At 46.1% G+C, this 25,498-nt stretch overlaps 1 protein-coding gene across 1 annotated transcript in view; it reads left to right on the top strand.

Moving 5' to 3' along the window:
• LOC311122144 (cytoplasmic dynein 2 heavy chain 1-like) overlaps positions 1-19,877 on the top strand; it is a gene marked incomplete at both ends in the record, with an annotated part of 39,682 nt that extends 19,805 nt beyond the window's left edge. Inside the window, 5 exons of the mRNA XM_084196547.1 lie at positions 18,315-18,379; positions 18,551-18,601; positions 18,716-18,793; positions 19,454-19,585; positions 19,805-19,877. Coding sequence (XP_084052673.1) covers positions 18,315-18,379; positions 18,551-18,601; positions 18,716-18,793; positions 19,454-19,585; positions 19,805-19,877 — 399 coding nt within the window. The remainder of the gene's footprint in view (positions 1-18,314; positions 18,380-18,550; positions 18,602-18,715; positions 18,794-19,453; positions 19,586-19,804) is intronic.
• Positions 19,878-25,498: the final 5,621 nt, after the last annotated feature.

Below are 25,498 nucleotides of genomic sequence, written 5' to 3' on the forward strand. Positions count from 1 at the left end.
AATGGAAGAAGTTTGGAACCACCAAGACTCTTTCTAGTGCTGGCCGCCCGGCCGAACTGAGCAATCGGGGGAGAAGGGCTTTGGTCTGGGAGGTGACCAAGAACCCGATGGTCACTCTGACAGAGCTCTAGAGTTCCTCTGTGGAGATGGAAGAACCTTCCAGAAGGACAACCATCTCTGCAGCACTCCACCAATCAGGCCTTTATGGTAGAGTGGCCAGATGGAAGCCACTCCTCAGTAAAAGGCACATGACAGCCCGCTTGGAGTTTTCCAAAAGGCACCTAAAGACTCTCAGACCATGAGAAACAAGATTCTCTGGTCTGATGAAACCAAGATTGAACTCTTTGGCCTGAATGCCAAGCGTCACATCTGGAGGAAACCTGGCACCATCCCTACGGTGAAGCATGGTGGTGGCAGCATCATGCTGTGGGGGTGTTTTTCAGCGGCAGGGACTGGGAGACTAGTCAGGATCGAGGGAAAGATTAACAGAGCAAAGTACAGAGAGATCCTTGATGAAAACCTGCTCCAGAGTGCTCAGGACCTCAGACTGGGGCAAAGGTTTACCTTCCAACAGGACAACGAACCTAAGCACACAGCCAAGACAACGCAGGAGTGGCTTCGGGATAAGTCTCTGAATGTCCTTGAGTGGCCCAGCCAGAGCCCGGACTTGAACCCGATCGAACATCTCTGGAGAGACATGAAAATAGCTGTGCAGCAACGCTCCCCATCCAACCTGACAGTGCTTGAGAGGATCTGAAAAGAATGAGAGAAACTCCCCAAATACGGGTGTGCCAAGCTTGTAGCGTCATACCCAAGAAGACTCGAGGTTGTAATTGCTGCCAAAGGTGCTACAACAAAGTACTGAGCAAAGGGTCTGAATACTTATGTAAATGTGATATTTCTGTTTTTGCTTTGTCATTATGGGGTATTGTATTTAGATTGAAAAAACACAATTTAATCAATTTTTGAAAAAGGCTGTAACGTAACAAAATGTGGAAAAAGTCAAGGGGTCTGAATACTTTCCGAAGGCACTGTGTGTTTACATTGCCAAAGCGTGAAATAAACAGTAAACAAAATGGAAATAAAGAAGGGAAATAAACAATCAGAAATTAGCAGTAAACATTACACTCACAAAAGTGGTAAAATACTGTAGACATTTAAATGTTATATTATTGGCTATGTACAGTGTTGTAACAATGTGCAAATAGTATAAGTATGAAAGGGAACATAAATAAACAGATACATATCGTTTGTATTTCCAATGGTGTTTGTTCTTCACTGGTTGCCCTTTTCTTGTGGCTACAGGTCACACATCTTGTTGCTGTGGAGACACACTGGTATTTCACCTAATAGATGTGGGAGTTTATCAAGATTGGGTTTGTTTTCTTTGTGGGTCTTTAATCTGAGGGAAATATGTGTCTCTAATGTGGCCATACCTTTGGCAGGAGGTAAGGAGGTGCAGCTCAGTTTCCACCTCATTTTGTGGGCAGTGTGCACATAACCTGTCTTCTCTTGAGAGGCTGGTCTGCCTATGGTGGCCTTTCTCAATAGCAAGGCTATGCTCACTGAGTCTGTACATAGTCAAGGATTTTCTTAATTTGGGGTCAGTCACAGTGGTCAGGTATTCTGGAACTGTGTACTCTCTGTTTAGGGCCAGGTAGCATTCCAATTTGCTCTGTTTTTTGATTGATTCTTTCCAATGTGTCAAATAGTTATCTTTTTGCATTCTCATAATTTGGTTGGGTCTAAATGTTTTTCTGTCCTGTGGCTCTGTGGGGTCTGTTTGTGTTTGTGAACAGATCCCCAGAACCAGCTGGCTGAGGGGATTCTTCTCCAGGTTAATCTCTCTGTAGGTGAGGGCTTTGTGGTGGAATGTGTGGGCATCGCTTCCTTTTAGGTGGTTGTAGAATTTAACAGCTCTTTTCTGGATTTTGATAACTAGCGGGTATAGTCCTAATTCTGATCTGCATGCAGTGTTTGGGGTTTTGCGTTGTACACTAAGTATATTTTTGCAGAATTCTACATGCAGAGTCTCAATTGGGTGTTTGTCCCATTTTGTGAATTATTGGTTGGTGAGTGGACCCCAGACCTCACAACCATAGAGGGCAATGGGTTTGATAACTGATTGAAGTATTTTTTGCCAGATCCTAATTGGGATGTCGAGTTTTATGTTCCTTTTGATGGCATAGAAGGCCCTTCTTGCCTTGCATCTTAGATCGTTCATAGCATTGTGGAAGTTACCTGTGGCGCTGATGTTTAGGCCGAGGTAGGTGTAGGCCCTTGGTTGGGGACAGAAGCACCAGATCATCTGCAAACAGTAAACATTTGATTTCTGAGTCCATTAGGGTGAGGCCGGGTGTTGCTAGTGCCCTCGCCAATTCATTGATATACAGTCGTGGTCAAAAGTTTTGAGAATGACACAAGTATTGGTCATCACAAAGTTTGCTGCTTCAGTGTTTGTAGATATTTTTGTCAGATGTTACTATGGTATACTGAAGTATAATTACAAGCATTCCATAAGTGTCAAAGGCTTTTATTGACAATTACATTAAGTTTATGCAAAGAGTCAATATTTGCAGCGTTGACCCTTCTTTTTCAAGACCTCTGCAATCCGCCCTGGCATGCTGTCAATTAACTTCTGGGCCACATCCTAACTGATGGCAGCCCATTCTTGTATAATCAAAGCTTGGAGTTTGTCAGAATTTGTGGGTTTTTGTTTGTCCACCCGCCTCTTGAGGATTGACCACAAGTTCTCAATGGGATTAAGGTCTGGGGAGTTTCCTGGCCATGGACCCAAAATGACGATGTTTTGTTCCCCGAGCCACTTAGTTATCACTTTTGCCTTATGGCAAGATGCTCCATCATGCTGGAAAAGGCATTGGTCGTCACCAAACTGTTCTTGGATGGTTGGGAGAAGTTGCTCCCGGAGGATGTGTTGGTACCATTCTTTATTCATGGCTGTGTTCTTAGGCAAAATTGTGAGTGAGCCCACTCCCTTGGCTGAGAAGCAACCCCACACATGAATGGTCTCAGGATGCTTTACTGTTGGCATGACACAGGACTGATGGTCAGATGACGCAGATGCTAAGCTACAGGACTGTTTTGCTAGCACAGACTGGAACATGTTCCGGGATTCTTCAGACAGCATTGAGGAGTACACCACATCAGTCACTGGCTTCATCAATAAGTGCATCGATGATGTCGTCCCCACAGTGACCGTACGTACATACCCCAACCAGAAGCCATGGATTACAGGAAACATCCGCACTGAGCTAAAGGGTAGAGCTGCCGCTTTCAAGGAACGGGACTCTAACCCGGACGCTTATAAGAAATCCCGCTATGACCTCCGACGAACCATCAAACAGGCAAAGAGTCAATACAGGTCTAAGATTGAATCATACTACACTGGCTCTGACGCTCGTCGGATGTGGCAGGGCTTGAAAACTATTACAGACTACAAAGGGAAGCACAGCCGCGAGCTGCCCAGTGACACAAGCCTACCAGACGAGCTAAACCACTTCTATGCTCGCTTCGAGGCAAGCAACACTGAAGCATGCATGAGAGCACCAGCTGTTCCGGACGACTATGTGATCACGCTCTCCGTAGCCGATGTGAGTAAGACTTTTAAGCAGGTCAACATTCACAAGGCCGCAGGGCCAGACGGATTACCAGGACGTGTACTCCGAGCATGTGCTGACCAACTGGCAAGTGTCTTCACTGACATTTTCAACATGTCCCTGACTGAGTCTGTAATACCAACATGTTTCAAGCAGACCACCATAGTCCCCGTGCCCAAGAACTCTAAGATAACCTGCCTAAATGACTACCGACCCGTGGCACTGACGTCTGTAGCCATGAAGTGCTTTGAAAGACTGGTCATGGCTCACATCAACAGCATAATCCCAGAAACCCTAGACCCACTCCAATTTGCATACCGCCCCAACAGATCCACAGATGATGCAATCTCTATCGCACTCCACACTGCCCTTTCCCACCTGGACAAGAGGAACACCTACGTGAGAATGCTATTCATTGACTACAGCTCAGCATTCAACACCATAGTGCCCTCAAAGCTCATCACTAAGCTAAGGATCCTGGGACTAAACACCTCCCTCTGCAACTGGATCCTGGACTTCCTGACGGGCCGCCCCCAGGTGGTAAGGGTAGGTAACAACACATCTGCCACACTGATCCTCAACACGGGGGCCCCTCAGGGGTGCGTGCTCAGTCCCCTCCTGTACTCTCTGTTCACCCATGACTGCATGGCCAGGCACGACTCCAACACCATCATTAAGTTTGCCGACGACACAACAGTGGTAGGCCTGATCACCGACAACGATGAGACAGCCTATAGGGAGGAGGTCAGAGATCTGGCCGTGTGGTGCCAGGACAACAACCTCTCCCTCAACGTGACCAAGACAAAGGAGATGATTGTGGACTACAGGAAAAAAAAGAGGACTGAGCACGCCCCCATTCTCATCGACGGGGCTGTAGTGGAACAGGTTGAGAGCTTCAAGTTCCTTGGTGTCCACATCACCAACGAACTATCATGGTCCAAACACACCAAGACAGTCGTGAAGAGGGCACGACAAAGCCTATTCCCCCTCAGGAGACTAAAAAGATTTGGCATGGGTCCTCAGATCCTCAAAAAATTCTACAGCTGCACCATCGAGAGCATCCTGACTGGTTGCATCACCGCCTGGTATGGCAACTGCTTGGCCTCTGACCGCAAGGCACTACAGAGGGTAGTGCGTACGGCCCAGTACATCACAGGGGCAAAGCTCCCTGCCATCCAGGACCTCTATACCAGGCGGTGTCAGAGGAAGGCCCTCAAAATTGTCAAAGACTCCAGTCACCCTAGTCATAGACTGTTCTCTCTGCTACCGCACGGCAAGCGGTACCGGAGTGCCAAGTCTAGGTCCAAAAGACTTCTCAACAGCTTCTACCCCCAAGCCATAAGACTCCTGAACAGCTAATCATGGCTACCCGGACTATTTGCACTGCCCCCCCACCCCATACTTTTTACGCTGCTGCTACTCTGTTAAGTATTTATGCATAGTCACTTTATCTCTACCCACATGTACATATTACCTCAACTACCTCAACTAGCCGGTGCCCCCGCACATTGACTATGCAACGGTACCCCCCTGTATATATAGCCTCCCTACTGTCACTTTATTCTATTGTATATATAGCCTCCCTACTGTCACTTTATTTTTACTTCTGCTCTTTTTTTCTCAACACTTTTTTTGTTGTTGTTTTATTCTTACTTTTTTTGTTTAAAATAAATGCACTGTTGGTTAAGGGCTGTAAGTAAGCATTTCACTGTAATGTCTGCACCTGTTGTATTCGGCGCATGTGACCAATAAAATTTGATTTGATTTGATTTGATGATAGCACTCACCATGTCTTCTCCGGACAAGCTTTTTTCCGGATTCCCCAAACAATCGGAAAGGGGATTCATCAGAGAAAATGACTTTACCCCAGTCCTCAGCAGTCCAATCCCTGTACCTTTTGCAGAATATCAGTCTGTCCCTGATGTTTTTCCTGGAGAAAAGTGGCCATTCTTGACACCAGGCCGTCCTCCAAAAGTCTTCACCTCACTGTGCGTGCAGATGCACTCACACCTGCCTGCTGCCATTCCTGAGCAAGCTCTGCACTGGTGGTGCCCCACTCCCACAGCTGAATCAACTTTAGGAGATAGTCCTGGCGCTTGCTGGACTTTCTTGGGCGCTCTGAAGCCTTCTTCACAACAATTGAACCTCTCTCCTTAAAGTTCTTGATGATCGGATAAATTGTTGATTTAGGTGCAATCTTACTAGCAGCAATATCCATGCTTGTGAAGCCCTTTTTGTGCAAAGCAATGATGACGGCACGTGTTTCCTTGCAGGTAACCATGGTTAACAGAGGAAGAACAATGATTTCAAGCACCACCCTCCTTTTAAAGCTTCCAGTCTGTTATTCTAACTCAATCAGCATGACAGAGTGATCTCCAGCCTTGTCCTCGTCAACACTCTCACCTGTGTTAACAAGATAATCACTGACATGATGTCAGCTGGTCCTTTTGTGGCAGGGCTGAAATGCAGTGGAAATGTTTTTTGGGGATTAAGTTCATTTTCATGCCAAAGAGGGACTTTGCAATTAATCTGATCACTCTTCATAACATTCTGGAGTATATGTAAACAGCCATCATAAAAACTGAGGCAGCAGACTTTGTGAAAATTAATATTTGTGTCATTCTCAAAAATTTTGACCATGACTGTATATGTTGAAGAAGGTAGGGCTCAAGCTGCATCCCTGTCTCGCCCCACGGCCCTGAGGAAATAAATATGTGTGTTTATTGCCAATTTTAACCGCACACTTGTTGTTTGTGTACATTGATTTTATAATGTCATGTGCTTTCCCCCCCAACACCGCTTTCCATCAATTTGTATAGCAGACCTTCATGTCAAATTGAGTCGAAAGCTTTTTTGAAATCAACAAAGCATGAGAAGACTTTGGTTTTGGTTTGTTTGTTTGTCAATAAGGGTGTGCAGAGTGTATACATGGTCTGTTGTACGGTATTTTGGTAAGAAGACAATTTTACTTTTGCTCAGGAAATTGTTTTCACTGAAGAAATGTTGGTGATAGTGCAGAGGATTTTTCAGAGATTGCTGCTGACGCATATTCCACGGTAATTATTGGGGTCAAATATGTTTCCGCTTTTGTGGATTGGAGTGATCAGAACTTGGTTTCAAATATTAGGGAAGATGCCAGAGCTAAAGATAATGTTGAAGAGTTTAAGAATAGCCAATTTGAATTTGTGGTCTGTATATTTTAACATTTCGTTTAGTATACCATCAACACCACAGGCCTTTTTAGGTCAGAGGGTTTGTACAGTGAGGGAAAAAAGTATTTGATCCCCTGCTGATTTTGTACGTTTGCCCACTGACAAAGAAATGATCAGTCTGTAATTTTAATGGTAGGTTTATTTGAACAGAGACATAATAACAACAAAAAAATCCAGAAAAACACATGTCAAAAATGTTATAAATTGATTTGCATTTTAATGAGGGAAATAAGTATTTGACCCCCTCTCAATCAGAAAGATTTCTGGCTCCCAGGTGTCTTTTATACAGGTAACGAGCTGAGATTAGGAGCACACTCTTAAAGGGAGTGCTCCTAATCTCAGCTTGTTACCTGTATAAAAGACACCTGTCCACAGAAGCAATCAATCAATCAGATTCCAAACTCTCCACCATGGCCAAGACCAAAGAGCTCTCCAAGGATGTCAGGGACAAGATTGTAGACCTACACAAGGCTGGAATGGGCTACAAGACCATCGCCTAGCAGCTTGGTGAGAAGGTGACAACAGTTGGTGTGATTATTCACAAATGGAAGAAACACAAAATAACTGTCAATCTCCCTCGGCTTGGGGCTCCATGCAAGATCTCACCTCGTGGAGTTGCAATGATCATGAGAACGGTGAGGAATCTGCCCAGAACTACACGGGAGGATCTTGTCAATGATCTCAAGGTAGCGGGGTCAAGGTAGCGGGGACCATAGTCACCAAGAAAACTATTGGTAACACACTACGCCGTGAAGGACTGAAATCCTGCAGCGCCCGCAAGGTCCCCCTGCTAAGGAAAGCACATATACATGCCCATCTGAAGTTTGCCAATGAACATCTGAATGATTCAGAGGAGAACTAGGTGAAAGTGTTGTGGTCAGATGAGACCAAAATGGAGCTCTTTGGCATCAACTCAACTCGCCGTGTTTGGAGGAGGAGGAATGCTGCCTATGACCCCAAGAACACCATCCCCACCGTCAAACATGGAGGTGGAAACATTATGCTTTGGGGGTGTTTTTCTGCTAAGGGGACATCAAAGGGACGATGGACGGGGCCATGTACAATCAAATCTTGGGTGAGAACCTCCTTCCCTCAGCCAGGGCATTGAAAATTGGTCGTGGATGGGTATTCCAGCATGACAATGACCCAAAACACACAGCCAAGGCAACAAAGGAGTGGCTCAAGAAGAAGCACATTAAGGTCCAGGAGTGGCCTAGCCAGTCTCCAGACCTTAATCCCATAGAAAATCTGTGGAGGGAGCTGAAGATTCGAGTTGCCAAACGTCAGCCTCGAAACCTTAATGACTTGGAGAAGATCTGCAAAGAGGAGTGGGACAAAATCCCTCCTGCAATGTATGCAAACCTGGTGGCCAACTACAAGAAACGTCTGACCTCTGTGATTGCCAACAAAGGTTTTGCCACCAAGTACTAAGTAATGTTTTGCAGAGGTGTCAAATACTTATTTCCCTCATTAAAATGCAAATCAATTTATAACATTTTTGACATGCATTTTTCTGGATTTTTGTTTTGTTATTCTGTCTCTCACTGTTCAAATAAACCTACCATTAAAATTATAGACTGATCATTTCTTTGTCAGTGGGCAAACTTACAAAATCAGTAGGGGATGAAATACTTTTTTCCCTCACTGTATTTTGTCCTGTGGTTCATCCAATGTAATTGGTGAATCAAGTGGGTTAAGGTAGTCTTTAATAGCTGATTCTAATTAAATTATCATGTATACTGAACAATATAAATGCAACAATTTCAACGATTTTACTGAGTTACAGTTCATATAAGGAAATCAGTCAATTGAAATACATTCATTAGGCCCTAATCTATGGATTTCACGACTGACCAATCACAACAAGTTTTTCCCCAAAAAGGGGGACAGAAATACTCCTCAGCCGGACGTGGAGGTCCTGGCGTGGTTACACTTAGTCTGCGGTTGTGAGGCTGGGTGGACGTACTGCCAAATTCTCTAAAACGACGTTGGAGGCGGCTTATGGTAGAGAAATGAACATTCAATTCTCTGGCAATAGCTCTGCTGGACATTCCTGCAGTCAGCATGCCAATTGCGCGCTCCCTCAAAATTAAGACATCTGTGATATTGTGTGGTGACAAAAAAGGCCACTCTTAAATGTGCAGTTATTGTCCCCAGCACAAGGTGCACTTGTGTCATGATCATGCTGTTTAATCAGCTTCTTGATATGCCACACCTGCAGGTGGAAGGATTATCTTGGCAAAGGAGAAATGCTCAATTTGTGCACAACATTTGAGAGAAATAGGTTTTTAGTGCGTATTGAACATTTCTGGGATCTTTTATTCCTGCTAATGAAACATGGGACCAACACTTCACATGTTTTTTTCATATTTTTGTTCAGTATATATTTTTTTGTTCTTTGTTATATGGCCGAAAAGGTTGGAGAAGTGGTTTATCCATACATCTCCATTTTGGATAGATAGCACAGTTCCCGCTCAGCCCAGTCAAAACTGTTCGCTGCTCTGGCACCCCAATGGTGGAACAAGCTCCCTCACGACGCCAGGACAGCGGAGTCACTCACCACCTTCCAGAGACATTTGAAACCCCACCTCTTTAAGGAACACCTGGGATAGGATAAAGTAATCCTTCTACCCCCCCCCCCCCCCCCCCAAAAAAAAATATATAATAAATAAATACATTGTAAAGTGGTTATCCCACTGGCTATAAGGTGAATGCACCAATTTGTAAGTCGCTCTGGATAAGAGCGTCTGCTAAATGACGTAAATGTAATGTAAATGTAGCTCTTTGTGTTGTTTATCCCAACATCTCCATTTTGGATAGATAGCTCTTCCTGTTGTTGTTGTTGTTTTTTGAAGAATTCTATGGATTCTTCAATCACAATGAGGTGTTTTCTGTCATGCTGTTCCTTCTTTTTTCTTGGTGTATTTCTGTATTGTTTTAGTGTTTCACCATGTGTTTTTGGTTGGATAGGTTTCTCCATTTCTTTCTTAGGTTTTTGCATTCTTTTGCATGTATTTTTAGTTGTCTTAGGGTTTCTACCGGAATTTAAATTTGATATGTTTGCTTATAGGTCAAATATATTGTTCAGGCTTCCTACTGCTAAGTTTACACTTACACTATTGCAGGAAAACATTTTGTCCAGGATGTTGTCTAGGAGGGATTGGATTTGTTGTTGATGAATTGTTTTTTGGTAGGTTTCTACACCCTCCTTCCATCTATAGGGTAAGGGTAGAATGCAGTTTGTTAGGCTTCGATGCCTCATGGTTGATTATTGCTCCATTCAAGTAGATTGTGATTTTTCTGTGATCTGATAGGGATGTCAGTGGGCTGACTGTGAACGCTCTGAGAGAATCTGGGTTGAGGTCGGTGATAAAGTAGTCTACAGTACTACTGCCAAGAGATGAACTGTAGGTGTACCTACCGTGGGAGTCCCCTCGAAGCCTAACATTGACTATGTACAGACCCAGCAGGAGTTGTGACCCGTTTTTGTTGGTTATGTTGTCTTAGTTGTGTGTAGGGGACATATGGGAGAGGGAATGCTGTCACCTCCAGGTAGGTGTGTGATGATTGTGATTAGAAGGAGTCAGGCGCAGGAGGGTAAATCACAGAATACAGAGTTTATTCCGTAGGACACAGTTGCGCTGGATAGCGACAACAAAATACAGGCACAGGGAAATAATCTACCTCGGCAATACAAGGTACGGGTAGCTCCACCGAGCTACACTCAACTCACAAATAACAATCACCCACAAGGACAAGGGGGCAGAGGGAACACTTATACACAGGCTAATGAGGGGATATGAACCAGGTGTGTGTAATTGACAAGACAAGACAAATGGAATGATGAATAATGGAGCGGCAGTGGCTAGTAAGCCGGTGACGACGAACGCCGAAGCCTGCCCGAACAAGGAGGAGAGGCAGCCTCGGCGGAAGTCGTGACAAGGTGTTTGTCCCCATGTGTGCTGAGGGTTTCAGGTTCTTGTCCAGTTCTGGCATTTAGGTCACCACAGACTAGTACATGTCCCTGGGTCTGGAAATGATTGATTTCCCCCTCCAGGATGGAGAAGCTGTCTTCATTAAAGTATGGGGATTCTAGTGGGGGGATATACAGTGGGGGAAAAAAGTATTTAGTCAGCCACCAATTGTGCAAGTTCTCCCACTTAAAAAGATGAGAGAGGCCTGTAATTTTCATCATAGGTACACGTCAACTATGACAGACAAAATGAGAAAATAAAATCCAGAAAATCACATTGTAGGATTTTTTATGAATTTATTTGCAAATTATGGTGGAAAATAAGTATTTGGTCAATGACAAAAGTTTCTCAATACTTTGTTATATACCCTTTGTTGGCAATGACACAGGTCAAACGTTTTCTGTAAGTCTTCACAAGGTTTTCACACACTGTTGCTGGTATTTTGGCCCATTCCTCCATGCAGATCTCCTCTAGAGCAGTGATGTTTTGGGGCTGTCGCTGGGCAACACAGACTTTCAACTCCCTCCAAAGATTTTCTATGGGGTTGAGATCTGGAGACTGGCTAGGCCACTCCAGGACCTTGAAATGCTTCTTACGAAGCCACTCCTTCGTTGCCCGGGCGGTGTGTTTGGGATCATTGTCATGCTGAAAGACCCAGCCACGTTTCATCTTCAATGCTCTTGCTGATGGAAGGAGGTTTTCACTCAAAATCTCACGATACATGGCCCCATTCATTCTTTCCTTTACACGGATCAGTCGTCCTGGTCCCTTTGCAGAAAAACAGCCCCAAAGCATGATGTTTCCACCCCCATGCTTCACAGTAGGTATGGTGTTCTTTGGATGCAACTCAGCATTCTTTGTCCTCCAAACACGACGAGTTGAGTTTTTACCAAAAAGTTCTATTTTGGTTTCATCTGACCATATGACATTCTCCCAATCCTCTTCTGGATCATCCAAATGCACTCTAGCAAACTTCAGACGGGCCTGGACACGTCTGGCACTGCAGGATTTGAGTCCCTGGTGGCGTAGTGTGTTACTGATGGTAGGCTTTGTTACTTTGGTCCCAGCTCTCTGCAGGTCATTCACTAGCTCCCCCCATATGGTTCTGGGATTTTTGCTCACCGTTCTTGTGATCATTTTGACCCCACGGGGTGAGATCTTGCGTGGAGCCCCAGATCGAGGGAGATTATCAGTGGTCTTGTATGTCTTCCATTTCCTAATAATTGCTCCCACAGTTGATTTCTTCAAACCAAGTTGCTTACCTATTCCAGATTCAGTCTTCCCAGCCTGGTGCAGGTCTACAATTTTGTTTCTGGTGTCCTTTGACAGTTCTTTGGTCTTGGCCATAGTGGAGTTTGGAGTGTGACTGTTTGAGGTTGTGGACAGGTGTCTTTTATATTGATAACAAGTTCAAACAGGTGCCATTAATACAGGTAACGAGTGGAGGACAGAGGAGCCTCTTAAAGAAGAAGTTAGAGGTCTGTGAGAGCCAGAAATCTTGCTTGTTTGTAGGTGACCAAATACTTATTTTCCACCATAATTTGCAAATAAATTCATAAAAAATCCTACAATGTGATTTTCTGGATTATTTTTTTTCAATTTGTCTGTCATAGTTGACGTGTACCTATGATGAAAATTACAGGCCTCTCTCATCTTTTTAAGTGGGAGAACTTGCACAATTGGTGGCTGACTAAATACTTTTTTCCCCCACTGTAGGTAGCACACAGGAGGACATTTTTCTCTGTTGAGATAATTTCCTTTTGAATTTCTAACCAAATGTAAAATGTTCCTGTTTTGATTAATTTAATAGAGTGGGTTAGGTCTGCTCTATACCAAATTAGCATACCCCCTGAGTCCCTTCCCTGTTTCACACCTGGTAGTTTGGTGGATGGGACTACCAGCTCTCTGTAACCTAGAGGGCAACCAGTGGGTCCGTCTCCTCTATACCATGATTCTTGTAGGATGACAATGTCTGTATTTCTAATTTCTTTAGTGAAGTCCTGGTTCCTGCTCTTTACGCCAAAGGCAGATGACCTCAGGCCTTGGATATTCCAGGATAAGATAGTGAAGGCTTTGTGTTCCATAAAGTGTCTAATATTGTTGGTCGTGTGGTTTGGCCTCAGACCAGTAAGTGTGAGCAGAGCCTGCTGAGCATCTGATACATGCCATTGGCTTGGGCTAGTGTAAGAGTGGGGGATGGGCCTGTTTGCCTGCTCACTGCCTGGGCGTATGTGTGACTTTTATGTTGAGGCCTTCTTTGCAGGAGTGGGGGGCTTGGGGTGGGCAGGAGGGGGCATAGGAGGGTGTCTCGCTGATCTGGGCATGGTGTGAGGTGTTGGGGCTGCAGTTGAGGGCGATGTCCTTTAGGGTCCTGGCGAAAGTGGGCACTGCTGCGTTGTAGAGGTGTGGACCTGGTCATAAAAGGCTGTCCAAGTCCAGGGTGGAGTGGGGGGCCAGGTAGACATTATGTTTTGAGGCACAGTCACAGGAAATGCTTACATTTATCTACAGTATGGTGGCAGGGTGGAAGTATTTTTGTGGTAGCAAAGTGGAGATGACCACTCATGAGTTGGGGAAAGTAGAATAAGCTTTTTCTATCACTCCCTTGAGTGCTTTGGCCACCCTTTCCTGCTGTGCTTTCAGGTCATTTGTGCCTGTGTGTATTATTATGTGGCTGGGTGGTCCTAGTTGGTCCTCAGACAGACGGTCTAGGGCACGATGGGTGTTTGGACACCAGAGTTTAGACATTGTGTGTTTGGGGAAAAGTATATTTCCCGTTTAATCCATAAGGAGTACAATCTGTGGCTTGTGTGTGTCCTCAGTGGGTGTGTGTGGGGGGGGGGGGGGGGAGGGCTGACAGGGGGGTGCTAGGAGGGGGTTGGGTCCCCTGGGCTTGGGCTTCTTCATTTATCTGTCCTGCTGTGATGTCGAGGCTATGGTCAGGGTCTGGGGTGGACTGTTCTGCTGTGGTGTTGAGACTTTGGTCAGGATCTGAGGTGGGCTGTTCTGCTAGCTTCTATGCAGAACAGCCCACCTCCAGCACTCTCCTCTCCTTCTCCAGCACTCTCCTCTCCTCCTCCAGCACTCTACTCTCCTCCTCCAGCATTCTACTCTCCTCTTCCAGCACTCTCCTCTCCTCCTCCAGCACTCACCTCTCCACCTCCAGCACTCTCCTCTCCTCCTCCAGCACTCTACTCTCCTCCTCCAGCATTCTACTCTCCTCCTCCAGCACTCTCCTCTCCTCCTCCAGCACTCACCTCTCCTCCTCCAGCACTCTCCTCTCCTCCTCCAGCACTAACCTCTCCTCCTCCAGCACTCACCTCTCCTCCTCCAGCACTCACCTCTCCTCCTCCAGCACTCTCCTCTCCTCTTCTAGTGCTCTCATCTTCTCCTGCCGCTGGGCCTCCTCCTTCCACTCCTGCTCTTTCTCCTGTTGAAGTTGTCTCACCACAGTCCAGAGTGCAGACATGTCTCTCTCACCCTCCAGCTCTCCAGGGTCTGGTTGAGGGGGTGTTGTTGAGCTGGACTGTTGTCTGGGTCTGTGCTGATTGGAGTGTGTTGACCTGCTGTTCCAGCTCCACCTGCCTTACCTCCAGCTGGGTGAATTTATCCTTCATTTCAGTGAGGTTGACTCACCGCTTGGGGTTGCTCATCTGTTGGGTTGTTTATGGAAGAGGTGTGGTCTGACTCGCTCAAAGTGGGGGAGTCTTCACCAAGAGAGAGCTTCTCCTGCTGCGCTCCCTCTTTGATTCTGTGGAAGTCCAGCTGAAACTGTTTGTGGTTGCCCTGTACCAATACTGTTCCAGACTTGTACAGGTTGACCTTGGCTGACTCAGAGTCCTTGTTGTCTAGTATCCTGAGTTTCCACCCATCGCTAACACCCCCCCTCTTAACAGAGGGGTAGTGTGTTAATATAGCACTGCACCATGCCAGGGGCTGGTCTGTGTGGAAGATGAAGTTGCTTATGTTCCCATTTTTGTATCAGTCAGCAAAAATTGTCTCTGGATTGGCTATGAGGAGCTTATTTTTGTACTCTTTTCATGCCTTCTCATTTTTTACATCCAAGTGGTACTGTATTGTGGTGACGTCTGAACAGAGGGAAGCCATGGAGCAGGGGGCCTCAAAGGCCTCAGCATTTGGGTGGGGGAGGCTGTGAAACTCTCCTGCCATTGTTGGGCTCAAGGGCTTTGACACCTCTCACTTCACACCTCAGTGTTAATTGAAGTTTCAGCTGGATCTGTTCTGTTCTGTCCTAGCAAGCTTGGTAGCCTTAACTTAGCATTCGGTCATGAAGTAAAATATATCATTGTAATGTATTTTTCTTCTTGGCTTTAAAAGTAGCTTCAGACTAAACGTTACTCATTCAGTTCCAGGTTGGATGGTATTTTCAGACTAAACGTTACTCATTCAGTTCCAGGTTGGATTGTATTTTCAGACTAAACGTTACTCATTCAGTTCCAGGTTGGATGGTATTTTCAGACTAAACGTTACTCATTCAGTTCCAGGTTGGATGGTGTTTTCAGACTAAACGTTACTCATTCAGTTCCAGGTAGGATGGTGATTTCAGACTAAACGTTACTCATTCAGTTCCAGGTTGGATGGTGTTTTCAGACTAAACGTTACTCATTCAGTTCCAGGTTGGATGGTATTTTCAGACTAAACGTTACTCATTCAGTTCTAGGTTGGATGGTGTTTTCAGACTAAACGTTACTCATTCAGTTCCAGGTTGGATGGTGTTTTCAGACTAAACGTTACTCATTCAGTTCCAGGTTGGATGGTGTTTTCAGACTAAACGTTACTCATTCAGTTCTAGGTTGGATGGTATTTTCAGACTAAACGTTACTCATTCAGTTCCAGGTTGGATGGTGTTTTCAGACTAAACGTTACTCATTCAGTTCCAGGTTGGATGGTGTTTTCAGACTAAACGTTACTCATTCAGTTCCAGGTTGGATGGTGTTTTCAGACTAAACGTTACTCATTCAGTTCCAGGTTGGATGGTGTTTTCAGACTAAACGTTACTCATTCAGTTCCAGGTTGGATGGTGTTTTCAGACTAAACGTTACTCATTCAGTTCCAGGTTGGATGGTATTTTCAGACTAAACGTTACTCACCCAGTTCCAGGTTGGATGGTGTTTTCAGACTAAACGTTACTCATTCAGTTCCAGGTTGGATGGTGTTTTCAGACTAAACGTTACTCATTCAGTTCTAGGTTGGATGGTATTTTCAGACTAAACGTTACTCATTCAGTTCCAGGTTGGATGGTGTTTTCAGACTAAACGTTACTCATTCAGTTCCAGGTTGGATGGTGTTTTCAGACTAAACGTTACTCATTCAGTTCCAGGTTGGATGGTGTTTTCAGACTAAACGTTACTCATTCAGTTCCAGGTTGGATGGTGTTTTCAGACTAAACGTTACTCATTCAGTTCCAGGTTGGATGGTGTTTTCAGACTAAACGTTACTCATTCAGTTCCAGGTTGGATGGTATTTTCAGACTAAACGTTACTCACCCAGTTCCAGGTTGGATGGTGTTTTCAGACTAAACGTTACTCATTCAGTTCCAGGTTGGATGGTGTTTTCAGACTAAACGTTACTCATTCAGTTCCAGGTTGGATGGTATTTTCAGACTACACGTTACTCACCCAGTTCCAGGTTGGATGGTGTTTTCAGACTAAACGTTACTCATTCAGTTCCAGGTTGGATGGTGTTTTCAGACTAAACGTTACTCATTCAGTTCCAGGTTGGATGGTGTTTTCAGACTAAACGTTACTCATTCAGTTCCAGGTTGGATGGTGTTTTCAGACTAAACGTTACTCATTCAGTTCCAGGTTGGATGGTGTTTTCAGACTAAACGTTACTCATTCAGTTCCAGGTTGGATGGTGTTTTCAGACTAAACGTTACTCATTCAGTTCCAGGTTGGATGGTGTTTTCAGACTAAACGTTACTCATTCAGTTCCAGGTTGGATGGTATTTTCAGACTAAACGTTACTCATTCAGTTCCAGGTTGGATGGTATTTTCAGACTAAACGTTACTCATTCAGTTCCAGGTTGGATGATGTTTTCAGACTAAACGTTACTCATTCAGTTCCAGGTTGGATGGTGTTTTCAGACTAAACGTTACTCATTCAGTTCCAGGTTGGATGGTATTTTCAGACTAAACGTTACTCATTCAGTTCCAGGTTGGATGGTGTTTTCAGACTAAACGTTACTCATTCAGTTCCAGGTTGGATGGTGTTTTCAGACTAAACGTTACTCATTCAGTTCCAGGTTGGATGGTATTTTCAGACTAAACGTTACTCATTCAGTTCCAGGTTGGATGGTGTTTTCAGACTAAACGTTACTCATTCAGTTCCAGGTTGGATGGTGTTTTCAGACTAAACGTTACTCATTCAGTTCCAGGTTGGATGGTGTTTTCAGACTAAACGTTACTCATTCAGTTCCAGGTTGGATGGTATTTTCAGACTAAACGTTACTCATTCAGTTCCAGGTTGGATGGTGTTTTCAGACTAAACGTTACTCATTCAGTTCCAGGTTGGATGGTGTTTTCAGACTAAACGTTACTCATTCAGTTCCAGGTTGGATGGTATTTTCAGACTAAACGTTACTCATTCAGTTCCAGGTTGGATGGTGTTTTCAGACTAAACGTTACTCATTCAGTTCCAGGTTGGATGGTGTTTTCAGACTAAACGTTACTCATTCAGTTCCAGGTTGGATGGTGTTTTCAGACTAAACGTTACTCATTCAGTTCCAGGTTGGATGGTATTTTCAGACTAAACGTTACTCATTCAGTTCCAGGTTGGATGGTATTTTCAGACTAAACGTTACTCATTCAGTTCCAGGTTGGATGGTGTTTTCAGACTAAACGTTACTCATTCAGTTCCAGGTTGGATGGTGTTTTCAGACTAAACGTTACTCATTCAGTTCCAGGTTGGATGGTGTTTTCAGGTGTCTGTTGTGCTTCTTTTGCTGGTCGTTGCTTTGCCAGAGCATTTGCTGTATAGTCCTTGGGAACAAGAATATTTGGTAGTAGGAATCCTTCCAGGTAATTTTGTCCAAAATCAGGTTGTCGGTTTGGAGTGAAGGTTATGTTGTGGAGGGTAGCATCCTGTATATGTCCTTGTGGAAAAATCCAAGTTTATCCAACTCTAAATCTGTCTTTTTGTAAAAACATGCTGAAAAATTCAGTAGCTCATCTGCCCATGACCTCTCCCTCTCTCTCTCCCTCCCTCCCTCCCTCCCTCCCTCCCTCTCTCTCTCTCTCTCTCCCTCCCTCCCTCCCTCTCTCCCTCCCTCCCTCTCTCTCTCTCTCCCTCCCTCCCTCCCTCTCTCTCTCTCTCCCTCCCTCCCTCCCTCCCTCCCTCTCTCTCTCCCTCCCTCCCTCCCTCCCTCCCTCCCTCCCTCCCTCCCTCCCTCCCTCCCTCTCTCCCTCCCTCCCTCTCTGCCTCCCTCCCTCCCTCCCTCCCTCCCTCCCTCCCTCTATCTCCGACTCTTCTCTCTGTTCTTCCTCTCTAAGCTGACCAGCTGATGTTTGCCATGCACTTTGTCAGAGGGATGCACCCAGACCTCTTCCAGGAGAATGTAAGTTGTTATATCCGTTCATAACATGATCATTGTCAGACATAGGCTTTTCCTCTTCAGTCAGGAAGTCCTGTCCATCTGACATCATTTCCTATTCATTTACATTTACATCATTTAGCAGACGCTATTCATCTTTAATGCTGATGTCTCTTTTCTCCACTTCCACTATAGGAGTGGGACGCCTTCACTGGCCTCGTAGTAGGGGATATGGTGAGAAAGGCGGTACGTAGAACAACTGTGTGTGTGTGTGTGTGATAGTGTGTGTTTGGGACAGTCTCATTCACCTCATCTCTCTTATCACGATTGAACTGACCTTCTTTTCCTTTCCGCCTACAGGATAGCCAGAAATCTTTGCGGGAGCAGATTCCTTCCTGGATTGATCAAGAGAGACTTGGAGCTGTAGCCATGTTCAAGGTTCGTATATACCATGTTCAAGGTTCGTACACTGAGTGTACAAAACACCTTCCTAATATTGAGTTGCACCCCCTTTTGCCCTCAGAACAGCCTCAATTCATCGGGGCATGGACTCTACAAGGTGTCGAAAGCGTTCCACAGGGATGCTGGCCCATGTTGACTCCAATGCTTCCCACAGTTGTGTCAAGTTGGCTGGATGTCCTTTGGGTGGTGGACCGTTCTTGATACACACGGGAAGCTGTTGAGTGTGAAAAACCCAGCAGCGTTGCAGTTCTTGACAAACTCAAACCGGTGCGCCTGGCACCTACTACCATACCCCATTCAAAGGCACTTAAATCTGTTGTCTTGCACATTCAACCTCTGAATGGCACACCTACACAATCCATGTCTCAATTGTCTCAAGGCTTAAACATCCTTCTTTAACCTGTCTCCTCCCCTTCATCTACACTGAATGAAGTGGATTTAACAAGTGACATCAATAAGGGATCATAGCTTTCACCTGTATTCACCTGATCAGTCTTATGTCATGAAAATAGTTCCTAATGTTTTGTACAGTCGGTGTATATACCATGTTCAAGGTTTGTATACATACATGCTGTTGCATCTCTCTTTAGCTTCGTCCATTCGTTCCATCCCTCTTTCTCCACTCTTCTGATGTAGAGTACGTTCCCAGGCCTGTACCAGTCTCTGTGTCTGAGTGACTCAGACCTCTGGCTCTCCTTCTCACGGAGCTCCAACTGTGAACAGGAAGTCCCGCCCTCCATCGCCAAGAAGATCAAACCATTCCAGCAGGTGAGGTGTCAATCACTGATTAACATGAGCCAATCCTTGTGTTTCACTAAAACATCATCAATTGACCATTATGTTTAGTCATTTACAGGATAAGCTTTCTTTACAGTGCTCCCAGATTGAGCAATTTCCTACTCCCTCTTAATTTCCCCCTCTTCTCCTCTCCCGTCTCCCCTCTTCTCCCTTCTTCTCCCCTCCTCCTCTCTCTCTTTCTCTCTGCAGGTGCTGCTGGTTCAGGCCATCAGGCCAGACAGACTACAGAGTGCCATGGCTGCCTTCACCTCGCAGGCCCTGGGTGAGTGTGTGTGTGTGAGTGTGTGTGTGTGATCCCTTCTGTCCGCCATAAATCTGTCTGTCTAGTAAAAGTGTCATCATTAGTGCCGATCAATCCATCCTAACGACACACACAGGAAACACAGTAGCGGTCAAGAGCATCGGATGCATCTCTTTTCAGCAGCATTGATCTGCAGATGCGATGCAGTGAGTCAGCACTTTATACAAGTGATGGACTTGAGGAGTCCATCAGTCCATATAACATTCACACGCACACTAACACACTCAAACACGGCTATACGCACATACACATCAGAGACACATCCTTTGGGCTCCAAACCTCCAAAATCTATCAGCGGGATGTGTGTGTTTGTGTGTGTGTGTTTGTGTGTGTTCATTTGGGTTTGTGTGTGTGTGTGTGTATGTAGACCTGATGAATGTGTGGTGATTTCTCTTCATTATGCCAGCGGGCTCAGAGGGGAGCACAGAGCGATATGATTGGACGATTAGCCCCATGGAGGGAGAGCATATTGGCTGTAATTCACTGGAGCCACGGAGGTCTGACGAGGTTTCTCTTGCGTGCGTACCTGCGTGTATGTGCTTGCGTGTGTAGGTGTTTTGTGTTTCTAAGGTCTTCAATGTATATTTCAGACCCTCAATCTTGGAGAGGTTCCTCATTGACGTGTTAGGTCAGCAACGCTACTATAAATGCATATTTTTTTTATAAACTGAGGGCCATATTTTGCTGTGCTGTCATCAACAGAGTTTAGTAGTTGGGTCCTGACAGTTGGTGCTTGTGTCACTTTGTTGCATTTAGCATCTGTCGTAAGGAACATTAGGAGCATTAGGAGATCCTGTAGCAGCAGTCGGGAGAGGACGTGTTTTTCTCTAGCTCTCTAGCTCTCTAGCTGGAGGTAAGCAAACTTCTCATTTGGTGTTGAGTATAGCTTAACCATGCATTAGATCGTAGGTTGGTAGTTAGTTGTAGTTAGGTATTGTATTTATTATAGGTTAGTATTGTTGTTGTTGTAGGTTTCCGTAGGTTATTGTAGGTTAGTATCGAAGCACGAGGCTAGCTAGCTAGCGGGTAGCTACTGGTAACGATTAGCTGTCCCACTGTTAAATGTGCTTCTAGCCAACGTTTAATTTTTGCTGCGTTCTGCGTTATGTAAGGAACTAGACACGGACATGAATCATCTGTTTAGTGTGCTAACACACTCTTGGCAGTTTGTTGTAACCAAGTATTGGTGCTAATTGTGTGTTAATGAATGCTAGCTTGCTAGTCAGCTACGGCGTCATAGCTAGGTATCGTGGGTAGCTACTGTGTCTTGGCAGTGTCTTCCGCCGTGCCGGCTGTAGCACGAAGCGAGCTAATTAGCCGTTTTTTCGAACAGAGTCAGAGTCAACACAGTAGCCATTGTGTGCCGGGTGTAGCACGAAGCTAGCTAGCTAGCCGTTCTTAAAACAAAGCCAACACAGTGGCCATTGCTAGCTACCCAGCACGACCTAGCTACCCAGCACGACCAGCGAACGGTACGGTAGCAGCTAATTACAATATACTTGTCCTAGCTAGCCAATGTTGAATCATTGCTGCGTCATGAAAGGAACTTGACACAGACACGAATGATCTGTTTAGTGTGTTATCACACTATTGGTGGTTTGCTGTGACCAAGTGTTTGTGCTTGGCTGTGTGTTACTGGATGCTGGCATGCTGGTTAGCTAGTTAACATACTATTGGTGGTTTGTTGTGAGTATTTGTGCTTAACTGTGTGTTAAACTGTGTGTTATTGGATGCTAGCATGCTAGTCAGCTATGGTGTCATAGTTGGCTAGCTGAATAAAGTGGGTTTGAGTTTATTCCTTTAAACATTGAACAACTGTTCAGTGAAACAATTTTAGTTTCTGAGGTAGAAGTTTTTGGTGAGGGAGGCCCCCCTCTCTCCTCTCCCAGATGCTTAGCTCATTTCATTCCGATCTCCTCTGCATTTTTGTAGCCATTTGCTACAGCCTGTCAACTATGCCTCTGCCTATCCCTGTTCTCTCGTCTCTGCACAGGCTACACAAACAACGCACAACATCGCGCGGCTGCTGCCTCTCCAACCTGGTGGTCCCTGCTCGCACCCCTCACCTGGAGTTCCAGGTCGCAGGCAGCCTCTGGAACTGCCGTTCTGCTGCCAACAAAGCTGACTTCATCCCAGCCTATGCCAACCTCCAGTCCCTCGACTTCCTGGCGCTGACGGAAACATGGATCACCACTGAAAACACGGCTACTCCTACTGCTCTCTCCTCGTCTGACCATGTGTTCTCGCATACCCCGAGAGCATCTGGTCAGAGGGGTGGTGGTACAGGAATCCTCATCTCTCCCAAGTGGACATTCTCAATTTTTCCCCTAACCCATCTGTCTATCTCCTCATTTGAATTCCATGCTGTCACAGTCACTAACCCATTTAAGCTTAATATCCTTGTCATCTATCGCCCTCCAGGTTCCCTTGGAGAGTTCATCAACGAGCTTGACGCCTTGATAAGTTCCTTTCCTGAGGATGGCTCACCCCTCACAGTTTTGGGGGATTTCAACCTCCCTATGTCCACGTTTGACTCATTTCTCTCTGCCTCCTTCTTTCCACTCCTCTCCTCTTTTGACCTCACCCTCTCACCGTCCCCCCCTACTCACAAGGCAGGCAATACGCTTGACCTCATCTTCACTAGATGCTGCTCCTCTACTAATCTCACTGCAACTCCCCTCCAAGTCTCCGACCACTACTTTGTTTCCTTTTCTCTCTCGCTCTCCTCCCACACTACTCACTCTGCCCCTACACAGATGGTAATGCGCCGCCGCAACCTTCGCTCTCTCTCTCCCACTACTCTCTCCTCTTCCATCCTATCATCTCTTCCCTCTGCTCAATCCTTCTCCCTCCAATCTCCTGATTCTGCCTCCTCAACCCTCCTCTCCTCCCTTTCTGCATCCTTTGACTCTCTGTGTCCCCTATCCTCCCGGCCGGCTCGGTCCTCCCCCCCAGCTCCGTGGCTTGATGACTCACTGCGAGCTCACAGAACAGAGCTCCGGGCAGCGGAGCGGAAATGGAAGAAAACTAAACTCCCTACTGACCTGGCATCTTTTCACTCCCTCCTCTCTACATTTTCTTCATCTGTTTCTGCTGCTAAGGCCACCTTCTACCACTCTAAATTCCAAGCATCTGCCTCTAACCCTAGGAAGCTCTTTGCCACATTTTCCTCCCTCCTGAATCCTCCCCCCCCCCCCCCCACCTCCTCTCTCTCTGTGGATGACTTCGTCAACCACTTTGAAAAGAAGGTTGACGACATCCGATCCTCGTTTGTTAAGTCTAATAACACTGCTGGTCCTGCTCACACTGCCCTACCCTATGCTTTGACTTCTTTCTCCCCTCTCTCTCCAGATAAAATCCTGCGACTTGTGACTGCAGGCCGCCCAACAACCTGCCCGCTTGACCCCATCCCCTCCTCCCTTCTCCAGACCATCTCCGGTGACCTTCTCCCCTACCTCACCTCGCTGATCAACTCATCCTTGACCGCTGGCCATGTCCCTTCCGTCTTCAAGAGAGCGAGAGTTGCTCCCCTCCTCAAAAAACCAACACTCGACCCCACTGATGTCAACAACTACAGACCAGTATCCCTTCTTTCTTTTCTTTCCAAAACTATTGAGCGTGCCGTCTTTAGCCAACTCTCTTGCTATCTCTCTCAGAATGACCTTCTTGATCCAAACCAATCAGGTTTCAGGACTGGTCATTCAACTGAGACTGCTCTTCTCTGTGTCACGGAGACTCTCCGCACTGCTAAAGCTAACTCTCTCTCCTCTGCTCTTGTCCTTCTAGACCTGTCTGCTGCCTTTGATACTGTGAACCATCAGATCCTCCTCTCCACCCTCTCCGAGATGGGCATCTCCGGCGCGGCTCACTCCTGGATTGCGTCCTACCTGACCGGTCGCTCCTACCAAGTGGCGTGGCGGGAAGCTGTCTCCGCACCACGTGCTCTCACCACTGGTGTCCCCCAGGGATCGGTTCTGGGCCCTCTCCTTTTCTCCCTATACACCAAGTCACTTGGCTCTGTCATATCCTCACATGGTCTCTCCTATCATTGCTACGCTGACGATACACAACTAATCTTCTCCTTTCCCCCTTCTGATAACCAGGTGGCGAATCGCATCTCTGCATGTCTGGCAGACATATCAGTATGGATGACGGATCACCACCTCAAGCTGAACCCTGGCAAGACGGAGCTGCTCTTCCTCCCGGGGAAGGACTGCCCGTTCCATGATCTCGCCATCACGGTTGACAACTCCGCTGTGTCCTCCTCCCAGAGTGCGAAGAGCCTAGGCGTGACCCTGGACAACACCCTGTCGTTCTCCGCCAACATCAAGGCGGTGACCCGCTCCTGCAGGTTCATGCTCTACAACATTCGGAGAGTGCGACCCTGCCTTACACAGGAAGCGGCGCAGGTCCTGGTCCAGGCACTTGTCATCTCCCGTCTGGACTACTGCAACTCGCTGTTGGCTGGGCTCCCTGCCTGTGCCATTAAACCCCTACAACTCATCCAGAATGCCGCAGCCCGTCTGGTGTTCAACCTTCCCAAGTTCTCTCACGTCACCCCCCTCCTCCGCACACTCCACTGGCTTCCAGTTGAAGCTCGCATCCGCTACAAGACCATGGTGCTTGCCTATGGAGCAGTGAGGGGAACGGCACCTCTGTACCTTCAGGCTCTGATCAGTCCCTACACCCAAACGAGGACATTGCGTTCATCCACCTCTGGCCTGCTGGCTCCCCTTCCTCTGCGGAAGCACAGCTCCCGCTCAGCCCAGTCAAAACTGTTCGCTGCTCTGGCACCCCAATGGTGGAACAAGCTCCCTCACGACGCCAGGACAGCGGAGTCACTCACCACCTTCCGGAGACATTTGAAACCCCACCTCTTTAAGGAATACCTGGGATAGGATAAAGTATTCCTTCTAACCCCCCCCCCCCCCCCCCCCCCCCCCCCCCCCAAATTGTAAAGTGGTTATCCCACTGGCTATAGGGTGAACGCACCAATTTGTGAGTCGCTCTGGCTAAGAGCGTCTGCTAAATGACGTTAATGTGCCCTTGAGCAAGGCACTTAACCCTAATTGCTCCTGTAAGTCGCTCTGGTTAAGAGCGTCTGCTAAATGACTAAAATGTAAATGTAAATGTAGTTGACGACTGCTGTGCACTGATATGTTGGATTGTAAGTATTCATCTAACTGGGGAGCTTTTGTCCATCTTCCCATGTTGGCTCGGTTCCAGTGGTCAGATTATTGTTTCTCTAGAATTTTCACTGCCGTAAAACTTCAATTAATAGCCCAGGCATTTATTTGCTTAAAACACTGAACACAACATGTGCTAATTTGAGACAGGCTTCTATTTGAGCCAGGCGTCTAATTCCTTAATGCACACAGCTTTTGCCAATTTGCATAGTTAATTGTTTGATTCCAGCATTTTAATAAATTTCTTCATTTCCTGCACTAATGTGTTATCATTTACACACTGTGTCCCTGTCACGCCCTGGCTCTAGGGACTCTTTTAAGTTGAGCCAGGGTGTGTAGAGTTTATATTTTGTGCTCGTTGTGTCTAGTCTAGTTTTTGTATATCTATGTTGGCCA

The sequence above is a fragment of the Coregonus lavaretus genome (assembly GCF_964263955.1).
Source record: "Coregonus lavaretus genome assembly, contig: HAP1_SCAFFOLD_4621, whole genome shotgun sequence".
NCBI classification, from domain to species: Eukaryota; Metazoa; Chordata; class Actinopteri; order Salmoniformes; family Salmonidae; genus Coregonus; species Coregonus lavaretus.